General features: G+C 40.2%; 1 protein-coding gene across 1 annotated transcript in view; it reads left to right on the top strand.

The window, feature by feature from the left end:
• sf3b3 (splicing factor 3b, subunit 3) overlaps nucleotides 1-15,201 on the top strand; it is a 34,052-nt gene extending 18,851 nt beyond the window's left edge. The window contains exons 21-27 of the mRNA XM_050072390.1: nucleotides 1,427-1,583; nucleotides 3,230-3,355; nucleotides 4,633-4,845; nucleotides 5,134-5,232; nucleotides 11,825-11,968; nucleotides 12,103-12,207; nucleotides 13,275-15,201. Coding sequence (XP_049928347.1) covers nucleotides 1,427-1,583; nucleotides 3,230-3,355; nucleotides 4,633-4,845; nucleotides 5,134-5,232; nucleotides 11,825-11,968; nucleotides 12,103-12,207; nucleotides 13,275-13,415 — 985 coding nt within the window. The 3' untranslated portion in view covers nucleotides 13,416-15,201. The remainder of the gene's footprint in view (nucleotides 1-1,426; nucleotides 1,584-3,229; nucleotides 3,356-4,632; nucleotides 4,846-5,133; nucleotides 5,233-11,824; nucleotides 11,969-12,102; nucleotides 12,208-13,274) is intronic.
• The last annotated feature ends 7,830 nt before the right edge of the window (nucleotides 15,202-23,031 follow it).

Here is a 23,031-nt window from a genome sequence, read left to right as displayed (position 1 = left end):
TCTCAAAAACTGCCAGCATCTCATAAATTGTTTCCTTATTATCTCAATTTGACCAGCAGCCATAAAGAAATCTTTTGGGCTGCAAAAACGGAACAGATGTGCTTTAAAATTTAATGTCTTTCATAATCTGATGACTGACGGGTGAGGGGAGAGAGAGAGTTGGTTTTGTCCCTAGTTTTAAGAAAGAGAGGCTGTTAAGTGCCAGAGAATCAATGATTGCAATTTTTTTTTTTGGCTTATTCTGATTTTTTTTTACAAGTCTGACCTTTCGATTTTGGCCAGTCTTGATTTTCTTTCTTTCTCTAAACTATAATTGACTGTCATTGAAAGCTTGGCTTAAAATAGTAAAAATGCATGTATGATAGCAAAGATGGGCGTCATCTATCAAAATCTGAGAGAAGGTAAATGTTCATAACAATTTGAAAAACTAAGAAATTGGGTGCATCCCCTAGCGAGTCGATTTTGACTTTACTGCACCCTTTCATCCCAAAGGTGTCCTAAAGAAGATCTGTGTTTATCCCAAAGACAGTTTATATTGTGCCCTCAACAATGAGACGTTAGTCTTGAGCCCTGCTTTTTAGGCTGCACAAACTGATGTGACACAACAGAAAAACACCGGCCACTGCCGTCGGTGGATGTCATCTTATTTGCCGAAAGGCCGATGGCAGTCAACAATGGGAATATCGGCCAATACTGATGTTTGACCGATAAATCGGAGCATCCCTTTGCTGTGTTGCATTATCATCTTTCTTTTATGCAGGAACTGCTTCTCTGCACTGACAGCAAGCACAGTTAGTATAGGTGCAACAGTAATAGTGAATTAATTAATAGCAGCTTTTTGGTTTCACTCATAATAATAGTTATATAGTATTTATTTATGTATTTATTTTTACATTTTTTCTACATTTTATCAATTTAATTTAAAAGTTCAGTCAAGTTTTATTCTACATGATATTGTTAGATATAGAATATTTTAGATTCAGAACAGTTGTAAATAGTAAGTAGTCACCTTTCAGCAACATAAATGTGCATGTTATTATCTTATTAGCTAAATGCATGTGGAGTCTATAGGAAGCATGATGGGTCTGTGTTTTAAAGGCACAGATGAATCTTTTCTGTAGCATAGATTAATACATTTATAGTCACCAGCAAGTATTTCTCAGCAAACTCAAAAATCTGACAAACAGAATTTGTTTTGATATTTCGTCAGACCTTTGCATGAAGTATTGCAGTCTCTGTGGAGTTAACTTGGTTAATGAACAGGTCACTTACATAGAAATCTGTCAATGTCTGTAGTTTTATTTCTGTGTTGGATGTTGTGTATTATTTGATTTTAATTTTCCATCTTGTTTAATTCTTTGTCAAAAAACTGCACGAGAGCCCATATCTGACACCTTTCCCTCTCCCTGTGTTTGATACATTTCAGCGTTGCAGTGTGTCGTTTCCCCAACACCGGAGATGATTGGTATGTTCTGGTGGGCGTTGCCAGAGACATGATTCTCAACCCCAGATCAGTGGGCGGTGGCTTTATCTACACCTATCGGCTCATCAGCGGAGGGGAGAAACTGGAGTTTGTGCACAAGGTGGGTTTGACACTTCACTGAGTTCAATTGAAATTATGTTTATATTGCTACAGGAAAGCCAATTCTTTTTTTTTTGTCTTGGATACTTGTTTATACATGCAAAGCAGTTCAAGGAACTGGACTGCAACTGTCAAAGTCATCCATTCACATACAGCAGACAACACAAAGGGAAAACTGCAACATTTATTTACTGCAGATGGCACCGCTGCTGCCCTGTCTTTGCCTGTAGGTGGTGACATCAGAACGTTTACGCAGTGTGTAGGTCTAGACTACAGCGTCTATTAAGTTTTCTTGCAAATAGGTGGTGCACGCTGTACTTAAGCAACAGACCAAGAACATGTAGATCTGCAGCTGGGTGATTTTGGCTCAGTCTGGTTTCAAAGTTAAAGTGACAATTTTGTGATTAAAGCCTAAGTTAAAAAGAAATGCACAGGAAGTGAATATGGAATGCAGCCAGTGTGACTGACATGATACTCATTCTACCTTGGGGGAAGAGGAATCATATCACATGACCATTTAGGTTGAGGCAAAGCGCGAAACTGTGTTCTATTATTGAAATGCGAGTTAGCAGGTTGCAACTTGAGAGGTCCGAGGGATGGACGAGAGAGAAGGGTCATCAGAGTGCAACAGGTGGGACAGCAATGATTAGAATTTTAAAGACAGATGTTAATGCCTCTGGCGCCGTGCACTTCTCTCCGGGCAATTCCCCAAAAACTCAAGCAGGGTGGAGGCTCAGCCCACATGCATTTGTTACCTGATGTGGATTAAGAAGGGAAATGAGTCAGGAGTGTTGTATTACACAGTGGTGTTCACATTGGAGGAATTTCCCAACCACTTAACCAGATCAGATATTTATGATGAGTCTATCTGGTCGAAACACACACTTTTCTTTTTTACTGGTGCACATGACACATGCAAATACACACACAGATAGAAGATTATTCAGCCGCGGCCGGAAGCATTATGTCTTTGGGTTTTCCATACGACCATCTGTTCATCCCATTTTCGTTAACATCAGGAACTTTAGAGAATTTCCTCATGTTTGGCACAAACGTTCACTTGGACTCGAGGATGAACTGATTAGACTTTGGTGGTTAAAGGTCACTGTGACCTCACAAAACACAATTTTTGGTCATAACTCAAGTATTCATATGCCAGTTATGACAAAAATTTCACACAAATATCTAGTAGGATACAAGGATGAATTGATGCTTTTTTAAATCAAAAGGTCAAGGGTCAACTTCACTGTGACATCATAAAGTTGTGTGAAAACACTTTTCTTGCCATTACTCAGTGTCATAATTTAGGAACAGAAGTAGAGACATTTGATCAGATAAGGAATTGGTGACACAAATGAGACTTTGCTGATTGTATAGATCTTCTATGCTGCGTGGTTGAAGATTTCTGTGAAGCACCCATGCTCTATTTGTAGCTTTTTTTTGCAGCAACTTTGATATTTGAAGCATTGTCTGTTGTCATGACTACATATGAGTCTGGACAGACAGGGATGTAAACTGCAACTTGACCTGTTGGTGGAAGCATACAACCATGAAGCAAACATGCATCTCAACCTAACTTCTCCTGAGCATCGCCTAAAAGAATGTAATCAGCTGCATTTTAATAATTCATTGTGTTTTGATTGGCAGACCCCAGTCGAGGACGTGCCTTTGGCCATTGCTCCGTTCCAGGGAAGAGTCCTGGTGGGAGTTGGGAAACTTCTAAGAATCTACGACCTGGGCAAGAAGAAGCTGCTTCGCAAGTGTGAAAACAAGGTAAAGCAAGGACCCAAACACTCAACCTCTCTTTGAGCTGTTGATGTGAGTATGTCCAACAGTCACACTGTGTACTAGGCAAAGCAGTTCAAAAGTCAGTATGGTTTAAATCCAATTTCTCCTCATGACTTAATGTGATAAATGAAGCTTGAGTAGAGGTTTGTCCAGAATAATAGGACTGAAGCTGTATTATCTTTACCGTTTTAGAAACTAAATAAGCCATTGATCCGCCCGTCTGTGGGTAACCTCAAATAATTTGTTGGTAAATGTCAGTAGAGACAAACCTGGGACGCTGGCTTTTCCCTCAAAGATGTTATTTTTATCCAACAGTGCACGACAGCACTGGTTTAAATGAGTTTAATTGTTTGATTCAATTATGAGTCTCCTGCTCTTCCGTTTCTTCCTTTGTAGATCAAATGTAATTCTGAAGCAGTTTAAAATGAATCACAGCAAAGGTGCACAGGCTTGTAAGTTATCATCTGTCTGTCACAGTGCTGTTCTACAAAGAATAAACGACCTTCAGGCAGAGGACTTCTCTAAGTACCAGTGTGATAACTGACTGGGGTCAACGTGGTCACATTCATGTACTTGAGTTTGCAGAAACTGTTTATTTTAGTATTTATGTCACTTTCCAAAAGATATCCTTCAGAGTTTCTGAGCACTGGTGGCACTGAGGAGTAACGTTTTGATCAGTTTTGAATGCACAGTGGGTTCCTGTGCTATTTGCGTCTTGTCTCGTGTGTATACACAGTTTTTCAGCCTGTTAAACAGCCGATTTGAAATAAAAACAAGCTTTGCAAATATTTTATGAGGCAGGAAATGCATTTGCCATGTTTGTGAGGTTGTGAGACACACACACACAGAACAGTTTTTGTTTTGTAATGAAGTTGCACAGAGTACAAACGCACAGTGATGCATTTGACTGAAGACCACATACACACAACTGAATGCGCTGCAGTTGGACTTATGTGTACTCGGACTGTTGGTTGCTGTACGCCAGGTGATCATTGTACTTGTCATATTTTTTTCCTACCTGGAGGTCCCTCCCTTATTTATTATGTCCTCCAAAAAAAGTCTGTAACTGAATCAGTTTTAATGAATAACCAGCAGGAACAATGAACAGTGCTGCACATCAAGCTGCGCACAGAACAGAGCTTCATCTCATCATGTTTCCCTTGTGCAAAAAAACCCAAAAAGGCGATATTCCTCCATAGAATACATATATCATGTCTTTGGAGTGTACTTTATTGAGTGTATTTTATGTCTCTCCTGTTTAGCACGTTCCCAACCTGGTGACTGGCATCCATACGATAGGCCAGCGTGTGATCGTCTCTGATGTGCAGGAGAGCCTGTTCTGGGTGCGCTACCGACGCAATGAGAACCAGCTCATCATCTTTGCTGATGACACATATCCCCGCTGGGTAACCACAGCCTGTCTGCTCGATTATGACACCATGGCCTCCGCTGACAAGTTTGGCAACATCAGCATTGTAAGTTTGGGGTTGGGGAGTGTTGGCTGTCTGAATCTGTGATTGGACTGTCATATAGCTGAGAAAGAATACGCTGGAATACAATATGAATTATAAAGTATATGGTGCATTAGATTTGGCAAAATTGTGCATTTTTTCCCCCTCCATGTCCCTTCCTGAGCAGCTACAGTTTCCTCTCATTAGGCTCAAAAACATCAGCAGTGATCGGACCCCAAAAAACCCATGGAACCCAGTAGGACTGACAAGCTAAATAAAAACATGTCTTCATTCTCTATTTCATTTTCTCAGGTGCGTCTACCCCCCAACACCAGCGATGATGTGGATGAAGACCCCACAGGGAACAAAGCTTTATGGGACAGAGGCCTCCTTAATGGAGCATCACAGAAGGTAAAGCCATTATTTTCCAAACCATCTGCCGTGTTAGACTTCTGAAATTTTACCGTGTCACTGTTACATTTGTTAACATTTCTTTTTTTGCATTTTGTTTGTATTTCCTTTTTTTTTTTAATTTTGGCTGTGTGTCTGCAAGGACAAAGTCACAGGTTGAATGAGCTAAATGGTGTCAGCCCTTGACTGACCACATTTTGTTTTGCATCGACTCTGGCATAATGCAGTGTATGACCGTCAATAATTGTATCGCAGCTCTGTGATTGACCCTTGCTGTCTACTATCACTCCAGTTCAGCTTCCTTTTTCTAGCTCGCTACTCAGCTCAGTTACCAGTAGTACTGGTCAGGTACCACAGAGAAGAATTTGCTATTGCAGCAAAGAGTCTGCAAGTATGTGGTGGCACATTGCTGAAGTAGATCAGCACAGATGAAGTAGAGTTAAAAGAAAATGTACTGAGAAGTGGAGCTTCACATATAACAGAGTGAGGAGAGAGTGACAGTAATGCCAGCACAATGAGCTGCCAGAGGTAGGTGGAGGAACTATTTAAATCCTTTACTGCGGTAAAGGTACTAATAACACCACACTGTAAAAATACTCCATTATAAGTAAAAGTCCTTGTTTCAAAACTTAAATTAAGGACAGAAAGTATGTAAGTTGTATCATCACAATGTCTTAAATATCTTCTGACAACACTGACAAAACTGCAGTCTGAAAAGTAACTAAAGATGTCAGACAAATGAAGACAGAACAAGTCAGCTTTGCCTTTTTGGTCCAGGCTCAAGCCTGTTTTTCTGGCTGGTGCTGATGGTCACAGTCTGAAATAGAAAAATTACTATCAGAGTTAAACATTATGTAAGGGATTACAAAGCATACAGATGACAAGCAGACGCAATTCAGTGCTTGATCATAACGGAAAAGCCAATAAAACCTGAGAGCAGGCCACCAGTGTCTTAATTACAGAGCTGACCTTTTATGTGTGCATTTTTAGAGTCTGACCAGTCCACTCCTCAGCATTTATATGTAAGACAGAGAGTAAAAGAAATGTAGAGAGCAAAAGTGAGTTTTAATGTTTGAAGAGTCGCTTCAGGATTTGAGTTGTTCAAGGCAGAAACATCAGGTTTCTGTTGAGCCCATGCTGCACAAGTTTGAATGATTCAGGCTGGGTGCTGCTCACGGTCTGAATGTCCAGCCTGCGCACTAATCTCAGCCTCCTCCACTCTTCTGACCTCCAACCGCCAACACACAGAGACATGACACACATACACATACACATACTGCATAACATCGTCAACCACAAGCTTAACCTTCTCACAGATGCAAGTGTGTACACACACACTTGCGCAGTTTGAAAAAACACAGTTTCACTCATCCCATATTTAAATTCTGGTCAAAACTGTTTAGGTAGCAGATGGACTGGGAAAGTCCCTCAGATTTAGACATTGTGAGCTGGTCCCAGTTGTCTTTGTGACACAGTGTTTGTCAGCTATTTCTGTCTCCGTGCACATTGATTGAGAATTTCATTTGAGTTTGGAAATGTACCATGTCTGTATTTAGATGTGGGTGTGGAAGCCTGGATTTGTCCATATCCAAAAAGCCTTGTGTGTTCACATCTGGCTGGATGAACCTAATTATCCATACATGGCTCAGCTAAATGCTGTCTTACATTAAATTAGATGCATTCCATTTCTATTTGATTATTGTATCTGAAAAGATCAAGGTCAGGGAGACACAGCTGTCTGTTGAACAAAATGAAAGGATTGACTGTCTTAACCCCAAATGTCTTGTAGTGTGTGAGGGTCATTTTTGTCGTGTTGTTTCTAACCGTCTCCTGGGGAGTCCTTTGCTTCCCCAAGCCTGCACAACCCTGTTCTGACTTCCTTTCCTCAGCTCCTCAACACTTCAGAAACAAAAACATCTTTTGAGTTTTTCTGCTTAGTCTTTGTTGGCCTAAGGTGACATTTCCACTGTGTTGGAGTCTCCCACAGCAGCAAAGATGTGCCTCATTTATTCTCAACATACCCGAGAGCGGCTTAAGGCTGCAGTTTGTGACCAGGACGAGATGAGACTGTGTGTGTAATGGCAGCCTCACAGAGATGCGTGCATGGCAAGAGAATCTTAGTGTTGTTTTTCAGGAATGACTTTGATTCAAAATGCTGATGTTAGTTATTTAGTTTATATATACAAATAAGTGGCTCGTTACATAAGGTCCAAATGACGCACATCTTATATTTTTTTTGTAGTTTATCAATAGTGTTTGAGAGCGTACAGGTTTGACCCTGACTGATGCCTTTGATATTAACAGAAGCAACGTTTTGACCCAAAGCTCCTGGGACTTTTAAGTCCCAGAGGCAACTTCTCAAGAAACTAAACGTTTCCTTCAGCCAAGTGTTATCTGTGTATGCACCACAGTTTAAAGACCCCTGAAGATTAGGCAAATGAGTCCTCTGAGGCATGAAAAAGCAACATGATGGGACAAGGGCTGCTGGTGGTTGCAGGGTTGAACACACTCTACAGCCTGCAGTTCACTTTGACCGCCTTTTCAATCTAAAAAAAACCATTTCTCACTGTGGTGAGATTTACTGCTGCATAGTTTTGCTGCAAGTTGGATGCACTGAATGAAATGCAGAGGAGGAAAATAAATCTAAGCATCTGTCTCCACAGTAAATCATCTGTTGAGTACTTGATGGTTATTTACTTGTTTTGAAAGGTAGACACTGGGAAGAAATATATAAAGATTATGTCTTATTTCTCTCATTCCCTGGTTTTCTCACATCATGGCAGCTCTGTCTCTGTCACTCTCAGCTCGCTTACCCATGCTGTGCTCTCAGCTCAAGGCCACCATCTCTCTCTCGCTCTCTCTTTCTTTCTTCGTCCTTTTATCCCTCCGCACTGGCGACAGCAATGGTGCGGAGACATAATGTTTTTGGGTTCTCTGTCTGTCCATCTGTCCCATTCTCCTGAATGCGATTTCTCAAGAAGGCCTTAAGGGAACTTCTCAACATTCGGCATAGGCGTCCACTTGGACTCAACAGTGAACTGATTAGAATTTGGAGGTTAAAGGTCATTGTGACTTCACAAAACACATTTTTGGCTGTAACTCAAGAATTCATGTGCTTATTGTGACAACATTTCACACAAATGTCTAAGAGGATAAAAAAGTGATGTGATGACATTTTATATCCAAAAGCTCAGAGGTCAACTTCACTGTGACATCATAACGTTCTGTAAAAACACTTTTCTGGGGCAGAAGTGGGGACATTTGGTCAGATACTGAATTAGTGACACTAATCTTAGGTTTCCATTTTGACACTGTGCTGATTGTACGGATCTGTGCTGCCAGGTTGAAAATATGTGTGAATCCTCCACATTTTTGTGGGGGTTTGTCCCTCAAACCTAATTTAGACCCTGATCCATGCGGTCGAAATGCAATGAAAAGGTTTCTAGTCATTTGAGAAAGTTCCTACTGTCAGAAATGGGTTAGAGTGTGTCAAAGATGCCCTGAGGAAAAGAAGAAATCAATGATGGCTTGTATAAGTTTTTTTTTTTAGTTTTTTTTTTTTAAATCCAATCAATTTTTGGCCAAAGTGATCAAAAACAGATTGTGTTCCTATTTCAGGGCTCTGGAGTAGGGATAGGAATAAAGAAGCAGGTCCACATTGTATGATCTATTGGAATCATATGCCTCAGAGCTTATCAGTTCCTTTAATTAATGCCGGCATGTTTTTCTGACCACATAATAAAACAATGACGTCAAACTTGTGTATATGCCACTGAGTCATGGCAGTCATGGCATGGAAAAAACGGACCAAAGCGTGACTTCATTTGAACAAAAAAGATGACGAGTGCTGTAATGCCTGTAAAACGATCGTTTGAAGTAAGTGTGGTAACACCATCAATACTCTGAAACATCTTTCTAGGCAACATGGGCTTAACTTCCAGGAATGCCGTGTTTTTCACTCAGTACACACGAGGGCCACTGCTTCCCACTAGGGGTGGGCCAGTGGACGATGCCATCATCCCAGAGTACATATCCTATCGTATAATAAACTTAGCGCCATGGAGGCAAGCTTAGCCGATTTTCTCTTTGATAAAGAAAACCTAAACGAAAACAAATGTTGCACAAATGTTCTCTCATTTTAACCACACTGTGTTCAGACTCGGAGAAACTGTTGCGTTGATGTTGAAAACCCATGTGAGCCTACGTTTTTTCCCCCCACACAGATAATTGATCAAGAACCCATAAGGGAATCATATAAAGTCGGATCGATAAGCAGACTCAATAATGACATTGGTATCAATAATAATCCAATAATAATCAAAACTTCTGCACATTTCGGTCTCAGTTGTGTCTGTCTTATGTGCTTTCTTGGTCCCATGGTGTCAGCGTAACATATGCCCTGTATGCAGTTTGCTCAAACTAATACTGAGGTTTTATTGCTCCTGAATGCTGCCTGTGTATCCAGGGTACATCCTGATTATTACCTTTAATTATTGGCAAAGTGGTTTTTTGATGGTTATTGGATTAGATCTGACCATCCGGACCAATTTCCTCTAAGAGGAGAATGACAGTGTGTGTCTCCTATGTGACCTTGGCACAGAGTCCACTAGTCATGTACTTTATCGTATATTTGCAGCTGTCAGGACGGATGATCTTGGGACCTTCAGTGACATATCAGACATGATATCATATGATCAGATTTTTCATGGTTTAACGCAGCTCCTTGTTATTCCATTAGTCTGGACAGATGTAAGTTACAAGTTAGTCAATCAGAGTCACTGACAGGAGGTCAAGAGGTCATTAAAATATCATTCTCAACTGTCTGCACCATCAAATTAATAATCACAGTTGCTCTAATTGTTCTTTTTTTAATTATAGAGCAGATGTTTCCCAAAACTGTCAAGACAAAAACCACATTGTACCATTTACATCGTGTTGAGAGAAACAAGATTATTTCATTCATAGCATGTGTTTCTGTTCAGTGTCACAAAATCCCCATTATGCCCCCTGTGATTCAGTGTGGTAGAAAACAACAGGATAACGAGGTGCGGGCCAATTTGGGGGATCATAGTGATTGCCAGAAGCCAATGACTTTGCCAGTGTCAAAGCAATATGTGGCTCATTTTCCCATGTATGTATTAGATTATTATTTTTTAGTATTGTTAGTACTAGTAGTAAAATAATATTAATTAAATAATATTTAGTTTGCCATCATAGTGTTATATTGGCATCCCCTGCTGATAAAGACACTTGCAACACTGACACATAAAAGTGCACACACTCCAACCAACTGACGGCGTGGTGCCGTTTCCTGTACTGAATGTAGCTGAGGAGAGAAAGAGTGAACATGTCATTTCTGTTCAGCTGCTTGCAAGGGAGAGAGCAGCCCCTTTTACACTGCCTGTTCAAAGCGGGAATGTTGCGCAGCTGTTCTGCCTCCCCAGGCGGTATAAAAGGTACGATCGCAGAGTGCGGCGGGACAGAGTTGTCTCGCCTTAAAGCTGGTAGTGGAAGTAGTAACGGGGCAGAGTCGCTGTCTGTGTAAAAAAGTATGAGCTGTACGTGATATCTCAAGAACACCTCGAGGGAATTTCTTCAGATTTGGCACAAACGTCCCCTTGGACTAAACAATGAACTGATCAGGTTTTGGTGGTCAAAGGTCAGGGTCACTGTGACCTTGCATCCATCTCATTCTTGTGAACGTGACGGCTCATGAACACCTTAAGGGAGTTTCGTCAAATTTGACACAAACGTTCACTCGGACTGAGGAGTAAACTGATCAGAATTTGGCCGTCAAAGGTAAAAACACACAAATGTCCAATAGGATAAAATAATGAAGTGATGGAATTTTATATCCAAAAGATCAAAGGTCACCTTCACCGTGACATCATAATGTTGTGCCTAAAAACACTTCTCTGGCCAATGCTTGCTGCATACCTCAGGAACAGAAGGGGAGACATTTGGTCAGATACTGAATTGGTGACACTAATCTTGGGTGTCCACCTTGAAACTGTGCTGATTGTATAGATGATCTGTCCTGTCGGAAAAATGTGTGTGAAGCATCCATGTTTTCACAGACATGAATGCATGAATGTAAACTGTAAGAGAGACTTGACAAGTGTGCTGAGACACAATCTATTTTATTTTTATTTTTTAACTAAATGCTTGTGATGCTGCTGGCTATTATTTTGTTGATTTTAGCATTCATCTCTCAGTGGGTAAAAACCATTCATAAATACAATCATTTTGTATCCTCTAATATCTAATATTAACAACAGAATAGACTGCATTTTTTATTTCCCCAAGCGATTGGATCTGATATTGACAATCTTACAGGGTGACGATAGAAAATGTGACAGTGGAGTAGATCACCCAACACAAAGGCCAATGCTGCTTAAACAATACACTTCAGGTCACATGGAGTGTCACTCAAAATGAAAACACTTTTGTTCCACATCACATCAGGTAGCAAAAAGCCACGAGGGGTCAGAAAAGAATGATTGCCGTCTGTTGCTGAAGTGATCCCAAGAATGAATTCTACCAGACAACAAAAACACATGGCTGTCTTTCTCTGCCTCCATTGTCTGTCCAGGCTGAGGTGATAATGAACTACCACGTGGGAGAGACGGTGCTGTCCCTCCAGAAAACCACTCTGATCCCCGGAGGTTCCGAGTCCATGGTCTACACCACACTGTCTGGAGGCATCGGCATACTGGTTCCATTCACCTCACACGAGGTATAACACAAACATCCACACACTGTGTCTCACAAGAGGCTAATGCATCATTGTGGCCTGCAAAATACACACTGTCACTATGTCCGTCTCATTTGATTTTTATCCAATCTTCCTTTATTCTTTCTTTTCTTCAGGACCATGACTTCTTCCAGCATTTAGAGATGCATATGCGCTCTGAGTTTCCTCCCCTGTGTGGCAGAGACCATCTCAGTTTTAGATCCTACTACTTCCCAGTCAAGGTTGGTTTTGTTTTTACATGTCTGTGTGTTTTTAGTTGGAATGAACCAATTGTGAAATTCTGGACCAATACTGATACAAATGTTTAAAACAATGATCAGGCCAGTGGCCCATTATACTGTTTTTTTTTTGTTTTGTTTTTTTTGTTTTTTGGTGTTTATTTTGGGTGTTTTTGCTATTTATTCCCCCTATTGTGCAAGGGAAACAACAAAATCTTCATTATAAAAAAATGTTTTTCCTGTGAAAGAATTTTAATGGTTATTTCATATTTATATGATTGAATTTGTGCTCATTCAAACATAGTGTAATGAAGGATTGAATGACTTTAAAACATTGTTAAAAAATAAGTGCTTCAAAAGCCTTTTTACTATGTATATCATAATTCCCTCTCTTTTTTATATTGCTGTGAATACATCAACAATTTTTTCCTTTAAACAGCTGCATTTATTCAAATATTTTGCCAAAAACTAAATTCCACAAAGCTACATTTGAGCGCATCATAATAATGCTATAATGTTCCTTTGCCAAATTCTCAGTTTTACTGAATAGAGATTGAATGCATCATAATGTAACTCATTGCAACCTTAGCCATTAGTTGTGGCTGAGGGCTGGTAACAGCTAATGTTACCTAGCTCTCTCCCCACTGATTATCAGCATTATCAGGAAAAAAAGGGTGCAATCTCTCATGTGTCAACCGTAAATTTACTACGTCCTTTTGTCCCAGATACGGCCCAGGGAAGCTCTCTGTTTGTCCCAAAGAGGTTTTCTGTCCTCAGGATGTTGGGACGCTATTAGTCTTGAGTCCTGTTTTTTAGGCTGCGCAAAATTGATTTGACAAAACAGAAGAACATCGGCCACTGCCATCGCAATTGGCATCTTATATAGGCCCAAAGTAGTCAACAAGGTGAATCACGTCTGATACCAATGTTCGGCTGATAAATCAGTGCACCTTTACTATCTTCTGTAAAGATCTCATATCATCTGATCTGTTTGTCTGGTTCAGCATCACAGACTATCAGAAGCCAACTTGCCCTGAGTCATTTTTTGTCTTCTTGGTTTTTCTCTCCAGAATGTGATTGACGGAGATCTGTGTGAGCAGTTTAACAGTATGGACCCTCACAAGCAGAAAAGTGTGGCTGAAGAGCTGGACAGAACGCCCCCTGAGGTCTCTAAGAAACTGGAGGACATTCGCACTCGCTACGCCTTCTAATCATACACATTTATGCAGCAGCAGTGGACAGAGACACACTCATTAGGACCATTACACACACATCCTGCTCTGCCACAGTATGCCCCTGTTAAGTACACAAATGGGCAAACACGTAGGGGATTGTTAGACGGTTGACTGTGGGCATGCCTTAGGACATGGAACAACATCACAAGATGTCACAAGCTTGTAATTCCCGTACATCGTTCCGTCATTATGCAACTCACACGCACCTCTTCCTTTCCGACGCAAATACCTGTGTTTGAAACTACGTGTGTGAACATTCAGTTTTGCCATCACCCCACACGTACATACATGCTGACTCAATTACTGAGAATTTTCTCAAGTTTTTCACACCTCCCCTGTGCTGATGTCAGCAGAAACCAAACGCAGTTCAGCAACACCATTACATGGAAACATGGCAGGAAGTCTCGGCCACTTCAGCTCTTTGACATTGCTTAACTGTGTTGCCACAATTACCTGCATTCACACATACAGCTGTGTGAACAGCATTCTCACACAGACGACTGTCATGAGCGTTATTCACACACACACAATTGTGTGAACAGAATTCACACACAACCAATTACGTGACGAGCAACTGTCCCACTGTCATCTGCAAACCTAACAGTACATACATGCTGACCCCATATCATCTGTGGGCAAGTGAGGCCATTTTATTTAAAGGCTTTTTATCTCATGCCAAGCGGAGGAGTCTCGTTATATACACAGTGTAGAGACGAGTGTCACACTGCCTGGACAGAGGGCTGTGGAAAGCTGAGGATAATTTTAGTGTCTGTAAATTAAGGAGGTGTGTTTCAGTTGTGTCCTTATTTTTGATCTCAGCTAAATTGAAACAAATGTGTTTTTGTATGGTATGATTCTTTTAAACGTGTATTGATTAGAATGACCTGTTATGATGCATATACCATAGTCCAAGATGGTATTATGAAATCTTTGGTAGCCCTTTGCCCCACCTGTCTGTCTGTGACATGTTGACCCCAGGCTCATTCAAGCATATTGCTTACTTGCAATTGGGAACCAAGCAGAAGCCAACGTCCAACCCAGTCGAAGCCTCAGGCCACACGGTTCAACAATTGTTGCCATACTGTGGCATTAGACAACGGCTGAACTCAGACTAAATAAGTGGGTGGAAGAACACTGAAGGTTTGCACTGGGTGTTGTTCTTCTCAGTCCTGTAAATTCCCAACCTCAGCCACAGGCACAGACATAGCATTCCTCAGTAGTCACTGAATTTAGGGGTTTGTGGGATGGGGGCAGTGGTCTGTTTTTGTAAATAAAGTTGTTGTTTTTTTTGTGTGCTTTATAATACCGTCTGTTTGTGTCATTTCCTGCCACCGTGTGTGTGTGGAGAACCATCACTCTGCCAAAGCATTCATGACTGATTTGTCTCGATCATTAGCACATCAGATATTAAGTTTTGTCATTTTACGATGACGTCAGCATAGGAACAGTGTTCATGCTGTGTTTTGACTGAAAGTCAAATTGCTTAAATTTGATGAATTTGAGTTAGACCCTGCAGATAGAACAGTCATGGTATTGTGCACTAACTGGCTGGAGACACCAACTCTAATAAAGTCGTGTTAAGGAGGACCTAATATGTTCATTTTCAGGTTCATACGTGTATCTAAGGTTTCCACTAGGTAATGGTAACATGCTGTAATGTTCCAAAACTATTTACCTCATACTGTCTGTGCTAGAACACCTGTATTCACCCTCTGAGTCGTTCTGTTTAAGCACCCGTCTTTTAAACCCTCTCTCAAAAGTCTGCTCTGATTGGTCTGAATTTTCTTGTCTTCTGCATCTTTGCAGCTGGGAATGATTGTTACAGAATATAGCTGCACATTCCACTGTGAAAATCACCAAGAGAAGCTTTAAAACCAAAATCTTCACAACCGGACATATTGTATTGTCTGATAATCCGTCCCTCATTCCAAAAATATTATTCCCCTGCCCTTGGTTCTAGGAATATTATTCAAAATTGGAGAGAAATGAACATAGGTAACCAAGATTTTATGCTTCCCTTGAGGTACGCTTGAGATAACCATTGGCGCAAATGACCATAGAAAAAAATCAATCGCGAGCTGACGTCAACTTGCCTTGAAAGTATAAAAAGATGTAAATGTGGTGAACAAGACAGATGCTTCAGAGAGGTTAGCCAACCAAGACCAGCTGTGATGTGTTCATTTGAGTTCATATGAAACCACCTTTAAAATATAATAGCATTGGCTTTAGCTATTTTAAATATCTGTCCTTATGAAATCAGTAGTGTCTGTTTTCTGGTGATGTAGATCACAAACAGAGGGTTCCCCTCAGGACCTGCGCAGCTAACAGTGCTACACTTCCAAACCAGACAGCAGCAACTTCTCACCTCTGTGTATTAATTAATGGAATAGTACACCATTTTGGAAAACATGCCTGCTCATTTTCCTGCATAGAAGTATACTCTGTGTGTACAATAACTATGAATAATATATTTTTTTTACCTTTGCCCAACATTACCCTGTGCTTAGCTAAGCTAACTGTCTCCTGGCCCCTGCTTCATATGTAACATGCAGTGTGAGAGTGGTGTCACCCTTTGATATAACTCGGATCAAAGAAACAAATCAGCATATTTTCCACAGTTGGTAATGTGGAAAGGTTGACTTTTACAGCTTCTCCTTCTAAGTAACAAGTTTGATGATTTGTCACACAGTAGAAACACAAACACTAAAACAACATCCTCACATGTGGCTCGGTGCTTCTGCACATGCGATGGGTTTTGCCGCTCTGGGAGAATAGCTAAGAAATTGGCCAGACTAAACTTTCCCTCTCAGAACAATGGCACTCCAGAGTTTTATAGAACTATAACCACATGGGCAGCTTTTTTAAATATGTAAAGGACAACAAAACTGCCCTGCAGTGAATGTTATCCAGAGGACATGTGCTCCTAATTTGAGGTGAAAAGTATACAAGGCACAGGAGAGAAACATCTGGATCTATAAGAATGCCCATCCAGGGAAATGACTGGTTTCACATGCTACTTTACCAATTAATTTTAAGTGACGGAGGGTCTGATGGTCCTTAAAATGGCAGCAGTGTACAACCTTGGGGTGCGAGGGAGTAAGTGGATGGATTGTGTTTTTTATTTACTTGTTATTATTTCCAGTTGCACAACTTTGAAAAAACAAAACAACAAAAGCCAGCTAAAACCACTGAGCTTGAAAATATGTATGCATGAACAATTCAGCATAACTTGTGCATCTATTCCACTCAACTGATAGGATATCAACACTAAAGGTGCTGTTGCAGCTCTGATATAGGCTAAATTCATTACGATGAAAACATTCATTGTTATCTTTAGATTAAGCTATTACGTGATAAAGCCATTGCTTAGGAATTATTGTTTTTGTCATTTTAGACTATTCTTACAATCGTCACTAGTGAATGCTGCCCTAAAACAAAGGAAGTAGTGTCTGCTTACTTCAGGTTTTCATATAAAGATGTCCAGTGAAAATCATGTATTTCCATATTAGTGATTTTTAAGTTTTCAGACAAACAGAAGGATTAAATGTTCCTTTACAGGTTTATACCTTTATCTAATGCCTTAGGCTAAAAAACCATTGAAAACTAACTGAACTACATAAATATTAATCATTAAATTCAAGCTTAAAACAAGTCTGTGAATTTATAAATACCTGATTTTCCCTGGACACCAGCAATATAAAGTTAAGGCACCAAAACATCAGTAAAAGTGGCCTATGTTGTTGCACTAACGACAAATACGGGAGAGCGGGGTTGGATGGGACACCCTTACATTACTCAAAGACTGCTTGAACAGATACAGGTGTCTGCAAACAATTTATGAATTTTTTTTAGAGCCCAACCCAAATGTGAAAGGCACTATTTTGTTTAATATACATGCACACCCAAAGGATAGTGATCATGGGCCACAGTTTAAACCAAGCAAAATAAATCATTCAGTAGGGAAAAATATTTCTAAGGTAGGAGCTATGAACAATACTGTCCCAGCTGCACCCAGTAACTGTCCAAACTGCCACAGGGCAAGCAGGCATACTTTTGACTCCTGTATTAGCTACCAACAAAATTCAGACTAATTAGCTAACACTAGCATCAACTGTTAATCCAGAAAATCAGCTTTCCAACAATATTATTTTTGTATATGGCATAACAAAAACAGTATGATAGAATAAACATAATAAAAGAGCCAAAAATGTGTTGCTAGATTTCAAAACTGTGAATAAAATGTGAGGAATAGTTAGAGGGTCACCATTTTGAGTTTGAAAGTGAAGAGGGTGTGGCTGAGTATCAGCATGGTGAATGGGCATAGTTGCTTTCTAAAGGCGGATTTATACTTGCGCGCTGCCTCTACACAGAGCCTATAGCCTACGCACATGGGCTATGCAGTTGTGGGCATTTGTTATATATAATTAAACCTCCAAAATGCCAGTTAGCAGTGCGGTTTCTGTTAGGTGATTTAATGTTCGATTGATTCAAAATATATCTGAAACACACATTAAACATGGCTAAACAGCAATAATCTAAAACACAAGTACACAAATCGGCTTAATAATAACTGGCAAGATTCACACACAAAACACTTGTCTTTTGCAGGACACATTTTCCCCACAAATACATCATGCTAACATTATTAGCCAGGAACAACAGCGACACTTCACAACGGTAACGTTAACTCAGCTCCTTTACAGCTTACAAGGGTCATCGATAAACAACTGTCTTATACTAAACACGTTTTCCCCACAAATACAACATGCTAATGTTATTAGCATAAGCTTATGACATTTTAGGCTATATGTTGTATAAATTAGCTTAGCAGCTAGCAGAGTTTTTCTCTACTCAAACTAAGCCAGGATAAATCACACACAGGGCTTCAGATGCCATTTTGTGTGCACTTTATTGCCTTTGCAATTTAGTGTTTCTTATCTGTAAAAGAAATATAAATAAAAGTTTCGTTTCCACCAAGAGAAATGGTTTTTATCTCACAAGAATAGACAGGAGGTCTGTGTCGCTGCAACGTGCAGTTTGATTTCTGGGGTGGTACACAGGTTATGGCGTAGGCTATGCATCTATGCAGAGCCTACACCATAGGTATGGTGTCGATTTGATGCAGAAGTATAAATCCTGCTTAACTTGCTTTCCCATCTATTCCTGAACATTTTAGCAAGCTAATGTTAGCATTTAGCGCAAAGCTATGCCTAAGTACAGCCTCACAGAGCTGCTGGCACAGCTGTAGTCTTCAATAAACAAAATGTGCCAGCTAGTCATGGCAAAATTGTTCATTGTTATTTTTCAGCATTAAATGGTAATACACTTGATAAATCAGCAGCTCAGAGTGAAATCAGGTGTAGGAAAACACGGTTCAAGCTAAGTGACAACAACACAAAAAAGTAGGCTTTTACCTTCCCAAACATTAAAGAAACAATTTATTTATTTGGGGGTGACATGCAGCAAATGGTTGCAAGGCGGAGTCGAACCTACGACCGCTGCAGCGAGGCATCGCCTCTGTACATGGGGCACCGACACTACTACGCTACCACTACGCTACCGACGGCCCAAAAGAAACAATTTTTTTCATCAATATTTCTCGATCAATTTCAAATAACATTTGGCACTGGGAACGTGCCACTGTGTTTGTTATAAGTTCCCCTTTTTATATCCATCTGTCTCCATAAGCATTAAAGGGGAACAACAATCATTTTTACAATTCATGTTATTTCTATGGATTTAGATGGTCCAAAACTGTTGGTAAACATGAACATCTCTCTCCTAAATTCAAATACTAGAGTGCTAAAAATCAAATTTGTGATGTCATAGGCTATATAAAGTCCAGAGCTGCTCCATAGACCATGAATTTGGGAAAGATGTTTGAGATGTTACTCAGAGCAGCCAGGGAAATAGTCTGTGTATATGGGTACATATTCTGTGGAAGAAATGAGAACACCACTATAGAATATAAGAATTCTTAATTTAGGTGGTGTTTCCCTTTAACAGAAACCACTAAAATCAGCGTCAAGTGTCTCACATGTATGAAAAAGAAACTAACATCTGTCTGGTTTCAATATGCTTCAGTGATAAAGTGGTGACTAAAATGGAGTGCTGACACGATGCAAGAAATAGATGACTGCGGTGGTAACAGTTCATCAAATCATTCATCATACTGGAACAACTTTGCTAAACTGTTTTAAAGGACGTTTTGTTTTTTCGCACAACACTGCAACACCCCCCTGCAGAGGGATGAGATCTCCCACAGAGACTCCCTGCTGTGTCTGGACCTCTTGCCCACGATACAAGCCTTGACCCTTGTTCATAAATTTACCCTTCCCCTACTCCACCCTTTACGTTTCGAGTGATGCGCTATACCCCTGCATTGGGAGGATGTCTTCCTTTGCTGCTTTCCTTTGGGCAGACTTGTAGTTATACCAGACACATGTAACATTGGACAGCACGGCAGGGACTGATATATAGAATGATAAATTTCAAGGTAAATTTCAGACACATTTTCACTGCTGTTACTACATTTGCAGCTAATTGGATGAAGATTTCTGCACTGACAATATTTAATAGACTTGAGAAATTATAGAAAATGAGATTAATATGCAAGCAAAGAAAGAGTTTAAGAAGAAAACAACACAATACTCAAAAACTTCCGAAAAGCTGTGCCGAAAAGCTGTGCCAAAATTACCTGCCACCCATCCCGTATAATATGGGATCATCCTGTATGGGAAAATAAAATGCACTGTCCCTTAAGGAATCAATGCGGCACTCGATTTGGCCCATATTTTCTTAGGTAAGTAAGCAAAACTTTTTTTAACCTAGGTTACAAAGTGCCTTATAACATAAGTACAGAACACGCACAAAAAAGAAAACACAAATGCCAAGCAAAAGACCGAAACATTCAAAAGTACATACAAATGCAATGCACATACAGACACAGAAAGCATACAGTAGCCAGTCACCACCTAGATCAACCCTTGAATTATAAAAACACCAACTTGGAGATGTGGGTTTTTAAAGGGCTAGTGTGTAATATTTGGCATGGTTTATTGTCAAATCTGAATCTGAATCTGAATATTCTACCCATTAATATGTTTATATAAGTGTATAATCGCTATAAAATAAAATTCGTTTGGTGTTCGTAGCCTTATAATTATGATTTTATATATATATATAGCAAGGGCCTTGCTTTAGAGAGGTCGCCATCTTGCGCCGCCATGTATGTAAGGCAGCCCGAGCGGACAATCCAGCCAGCCAGAGAACGCGTTTCGCGTGTATAAATAAACCAACGAAGACAGCGGAAGGAAGGAAGAAGGAGGAGGAAACAGCAGAGAGTGTTAGTCATTCGTCGATAGAGAGTAATGAAAAGTTTTTTTAGTTATAAAGTTTGCAAATGGACCACACTTACCACGCAACAGGAGAGAATGAACCCGAACCGTCATCTGCGAGGAAAAGAAGACGCAACTTCACTCCTTGTGATGCACTCTCTGCAGCACTTTCCCTCCTGATGATATATCTCCCCAGCGATGGTAACCATTCTGTGCAGCCAAATGGGAGCGGAGGATTCAGCCTCCGCTCCCGGTTCCTCATCTGTATGCTCTGGCTCAAACAGGTATGGCTCTGGGTCTGTGTCCACTACAACAAACTCTTCAAAGTCGCGTTCAAAGTCATCCATTGCAGCTACTATAGTCCGGAGATATCGCTAGGCTAAATAAACAGCTGAGCTCTGTTTACCGGCTACGCTGTCAGTCAGTGTGCGGGCTGGAGATTGGTGGAGCAGAGAGGGGAGGGGGTACCCACTTGGTATTGTAAACGAGTATGTGTGTATGGAGTGTGTGTGTTATGCTAGAAGAGTCAGAGTTTGGGACGGAGTCTTTTACCCCCTGGAGTGTTACCGGAGTTTTTGGAGTGCTCAAATAAACTGGCCTTTTCCCCGAACGCTCCTCTGGTCTCCTGCTCGTGAGGGATTCATTACAATATCGTAACATGGCTTAGATTTCTAAATAAACATTCACCTCGTCGCTAGATAGACCTACTCCTGAAAAACTCGTGTCGGCGCAAGGCTTTTTGTCCCTACGAGGCCACCGTCATTTACCTGACGGGAGGGGTGAGCGAGTGAGCCCTGCAATCTAGAATTTGACCACTGATGTCACTGTTTTCAACCCATTTTACACAGTGGCCCTTTAAATAAAAAATAAGTATTTTTGACACCATCACAAATCTTTGGTCTTTTGCTCTTTGGCTTAAAAGGGAGGTGTGAGATTGTTCAAAAGTCTTAGGGCAAAGAAAGCAAAAGAGGAGTTGCCTTTAGGAGCCTACCTGTTGCATTTTGTATAAGCTGCAGATGTGCCAGGGTAGTTTAACTACGGCAAGAGAAGTTAAGATGGGTAAAAATGAAGGCCTGAATGATACATGCTTAATTTAAAAGCCAATAATAACAGCCTAATGTTAGCAGTGTTTCTCAGTTGAATTTAAGTGGGTAAATACACCGGAGAATGCATTTGTAGTAGGCTATTTTTGAGGCCAATAATGACAAGCTCAGTTTTGTGTGTGTGTGTTAAGTGACATTCAGTCCTTCATAGGGGCCAAACAGTTCTAGAGAGTATCTGGGTTGCTGAAGTCTTCTGCTTTTACTGAAATGTATAGTTGGGTGTCATCCATGTAATAATATAGGATATAAAACCAAAGCGACTAATTACCTGCCCCAAGGGAAGCATACACAAAGGCATAAGAGTAGGGCCAAGGATTGAACCCTGAGTCACCCCATATAACAGCGGAGCAAATTAGAACACATAGTTACCCACAGAGACAAAAAACAAACAAACAAACAAACAAACAAACAAAATGTCTATTTCACAAAAAAGACACAAACAACTCGCTTTTTGTGATATACCAGCTCATCTACTTAATTGATTAAGGAGGATGGTATGATCGTGCACATCTTAATATAATGCATACACTAGGCAAAATAATAGGCTGTAAGATAATACTAACCAATTGGACATTGTTAGACATTAATCTACCAAAGGATAGGCTACCCCATCCTTTATGAGAGGTTTTGGACTGAACGTTAATCTTAAATTTTAAAGTTTACATCAAGGACAGTTGTGATCAGTTTGACAGTAAAGGGTAAAGAGCAAAACTACTTGAGGTGGGACGGTAAGAGTAGAGTAAAATTCATTCATTCCAAGCATAGAAATCTCTGCTCTTACTTTTCACCACCTCCATTGTTTTTTTCTGTAACTGAGCAACCAACTGCAAACAATCTGCTTCCTCTTAACACCGATACGCACATACCCAATGTGCATTAATGTTCATGTGATATGCTTTTTAAGGCATGCTAGTGTGGACAGATTATTTCCTTTTAAAACAAAATTTCTCAGTGTGGACGATACCGAGATAAGATGGATTGTGAGCCGAGATTATTACTGGCAATCGACGTGAAGAGCCAGTGTCAGCAGTATTCGCAAACTTCTTTTCATATCTTTTTTTATCATATTTTACATAATTTATTATTTTTACTATTTACTTTGTAATGTCTTTTTCAGTCTTTTTAATATTGAACAGTTGGGGCTCTATACTA

This window comes from Epinephelus moara, chromosome 20 (genome assembly GCF_006386435.1).
Source record: "Epinephelus moara isolate mb chromosome 20, YSFRI_EMoa_1.0, whole genome shotgun sequence".
NCBI lineage: Eukaryota > Metazoa > Chordata > Actinopteri > Perciformes > Serranidae > Epinephelus > Epinephelus moara.
The sequence above is the reverse complement of the archived record's forward strand: the minus strand, read 5'-3'. Positions and strand labels throughout refer to the sequence as shown.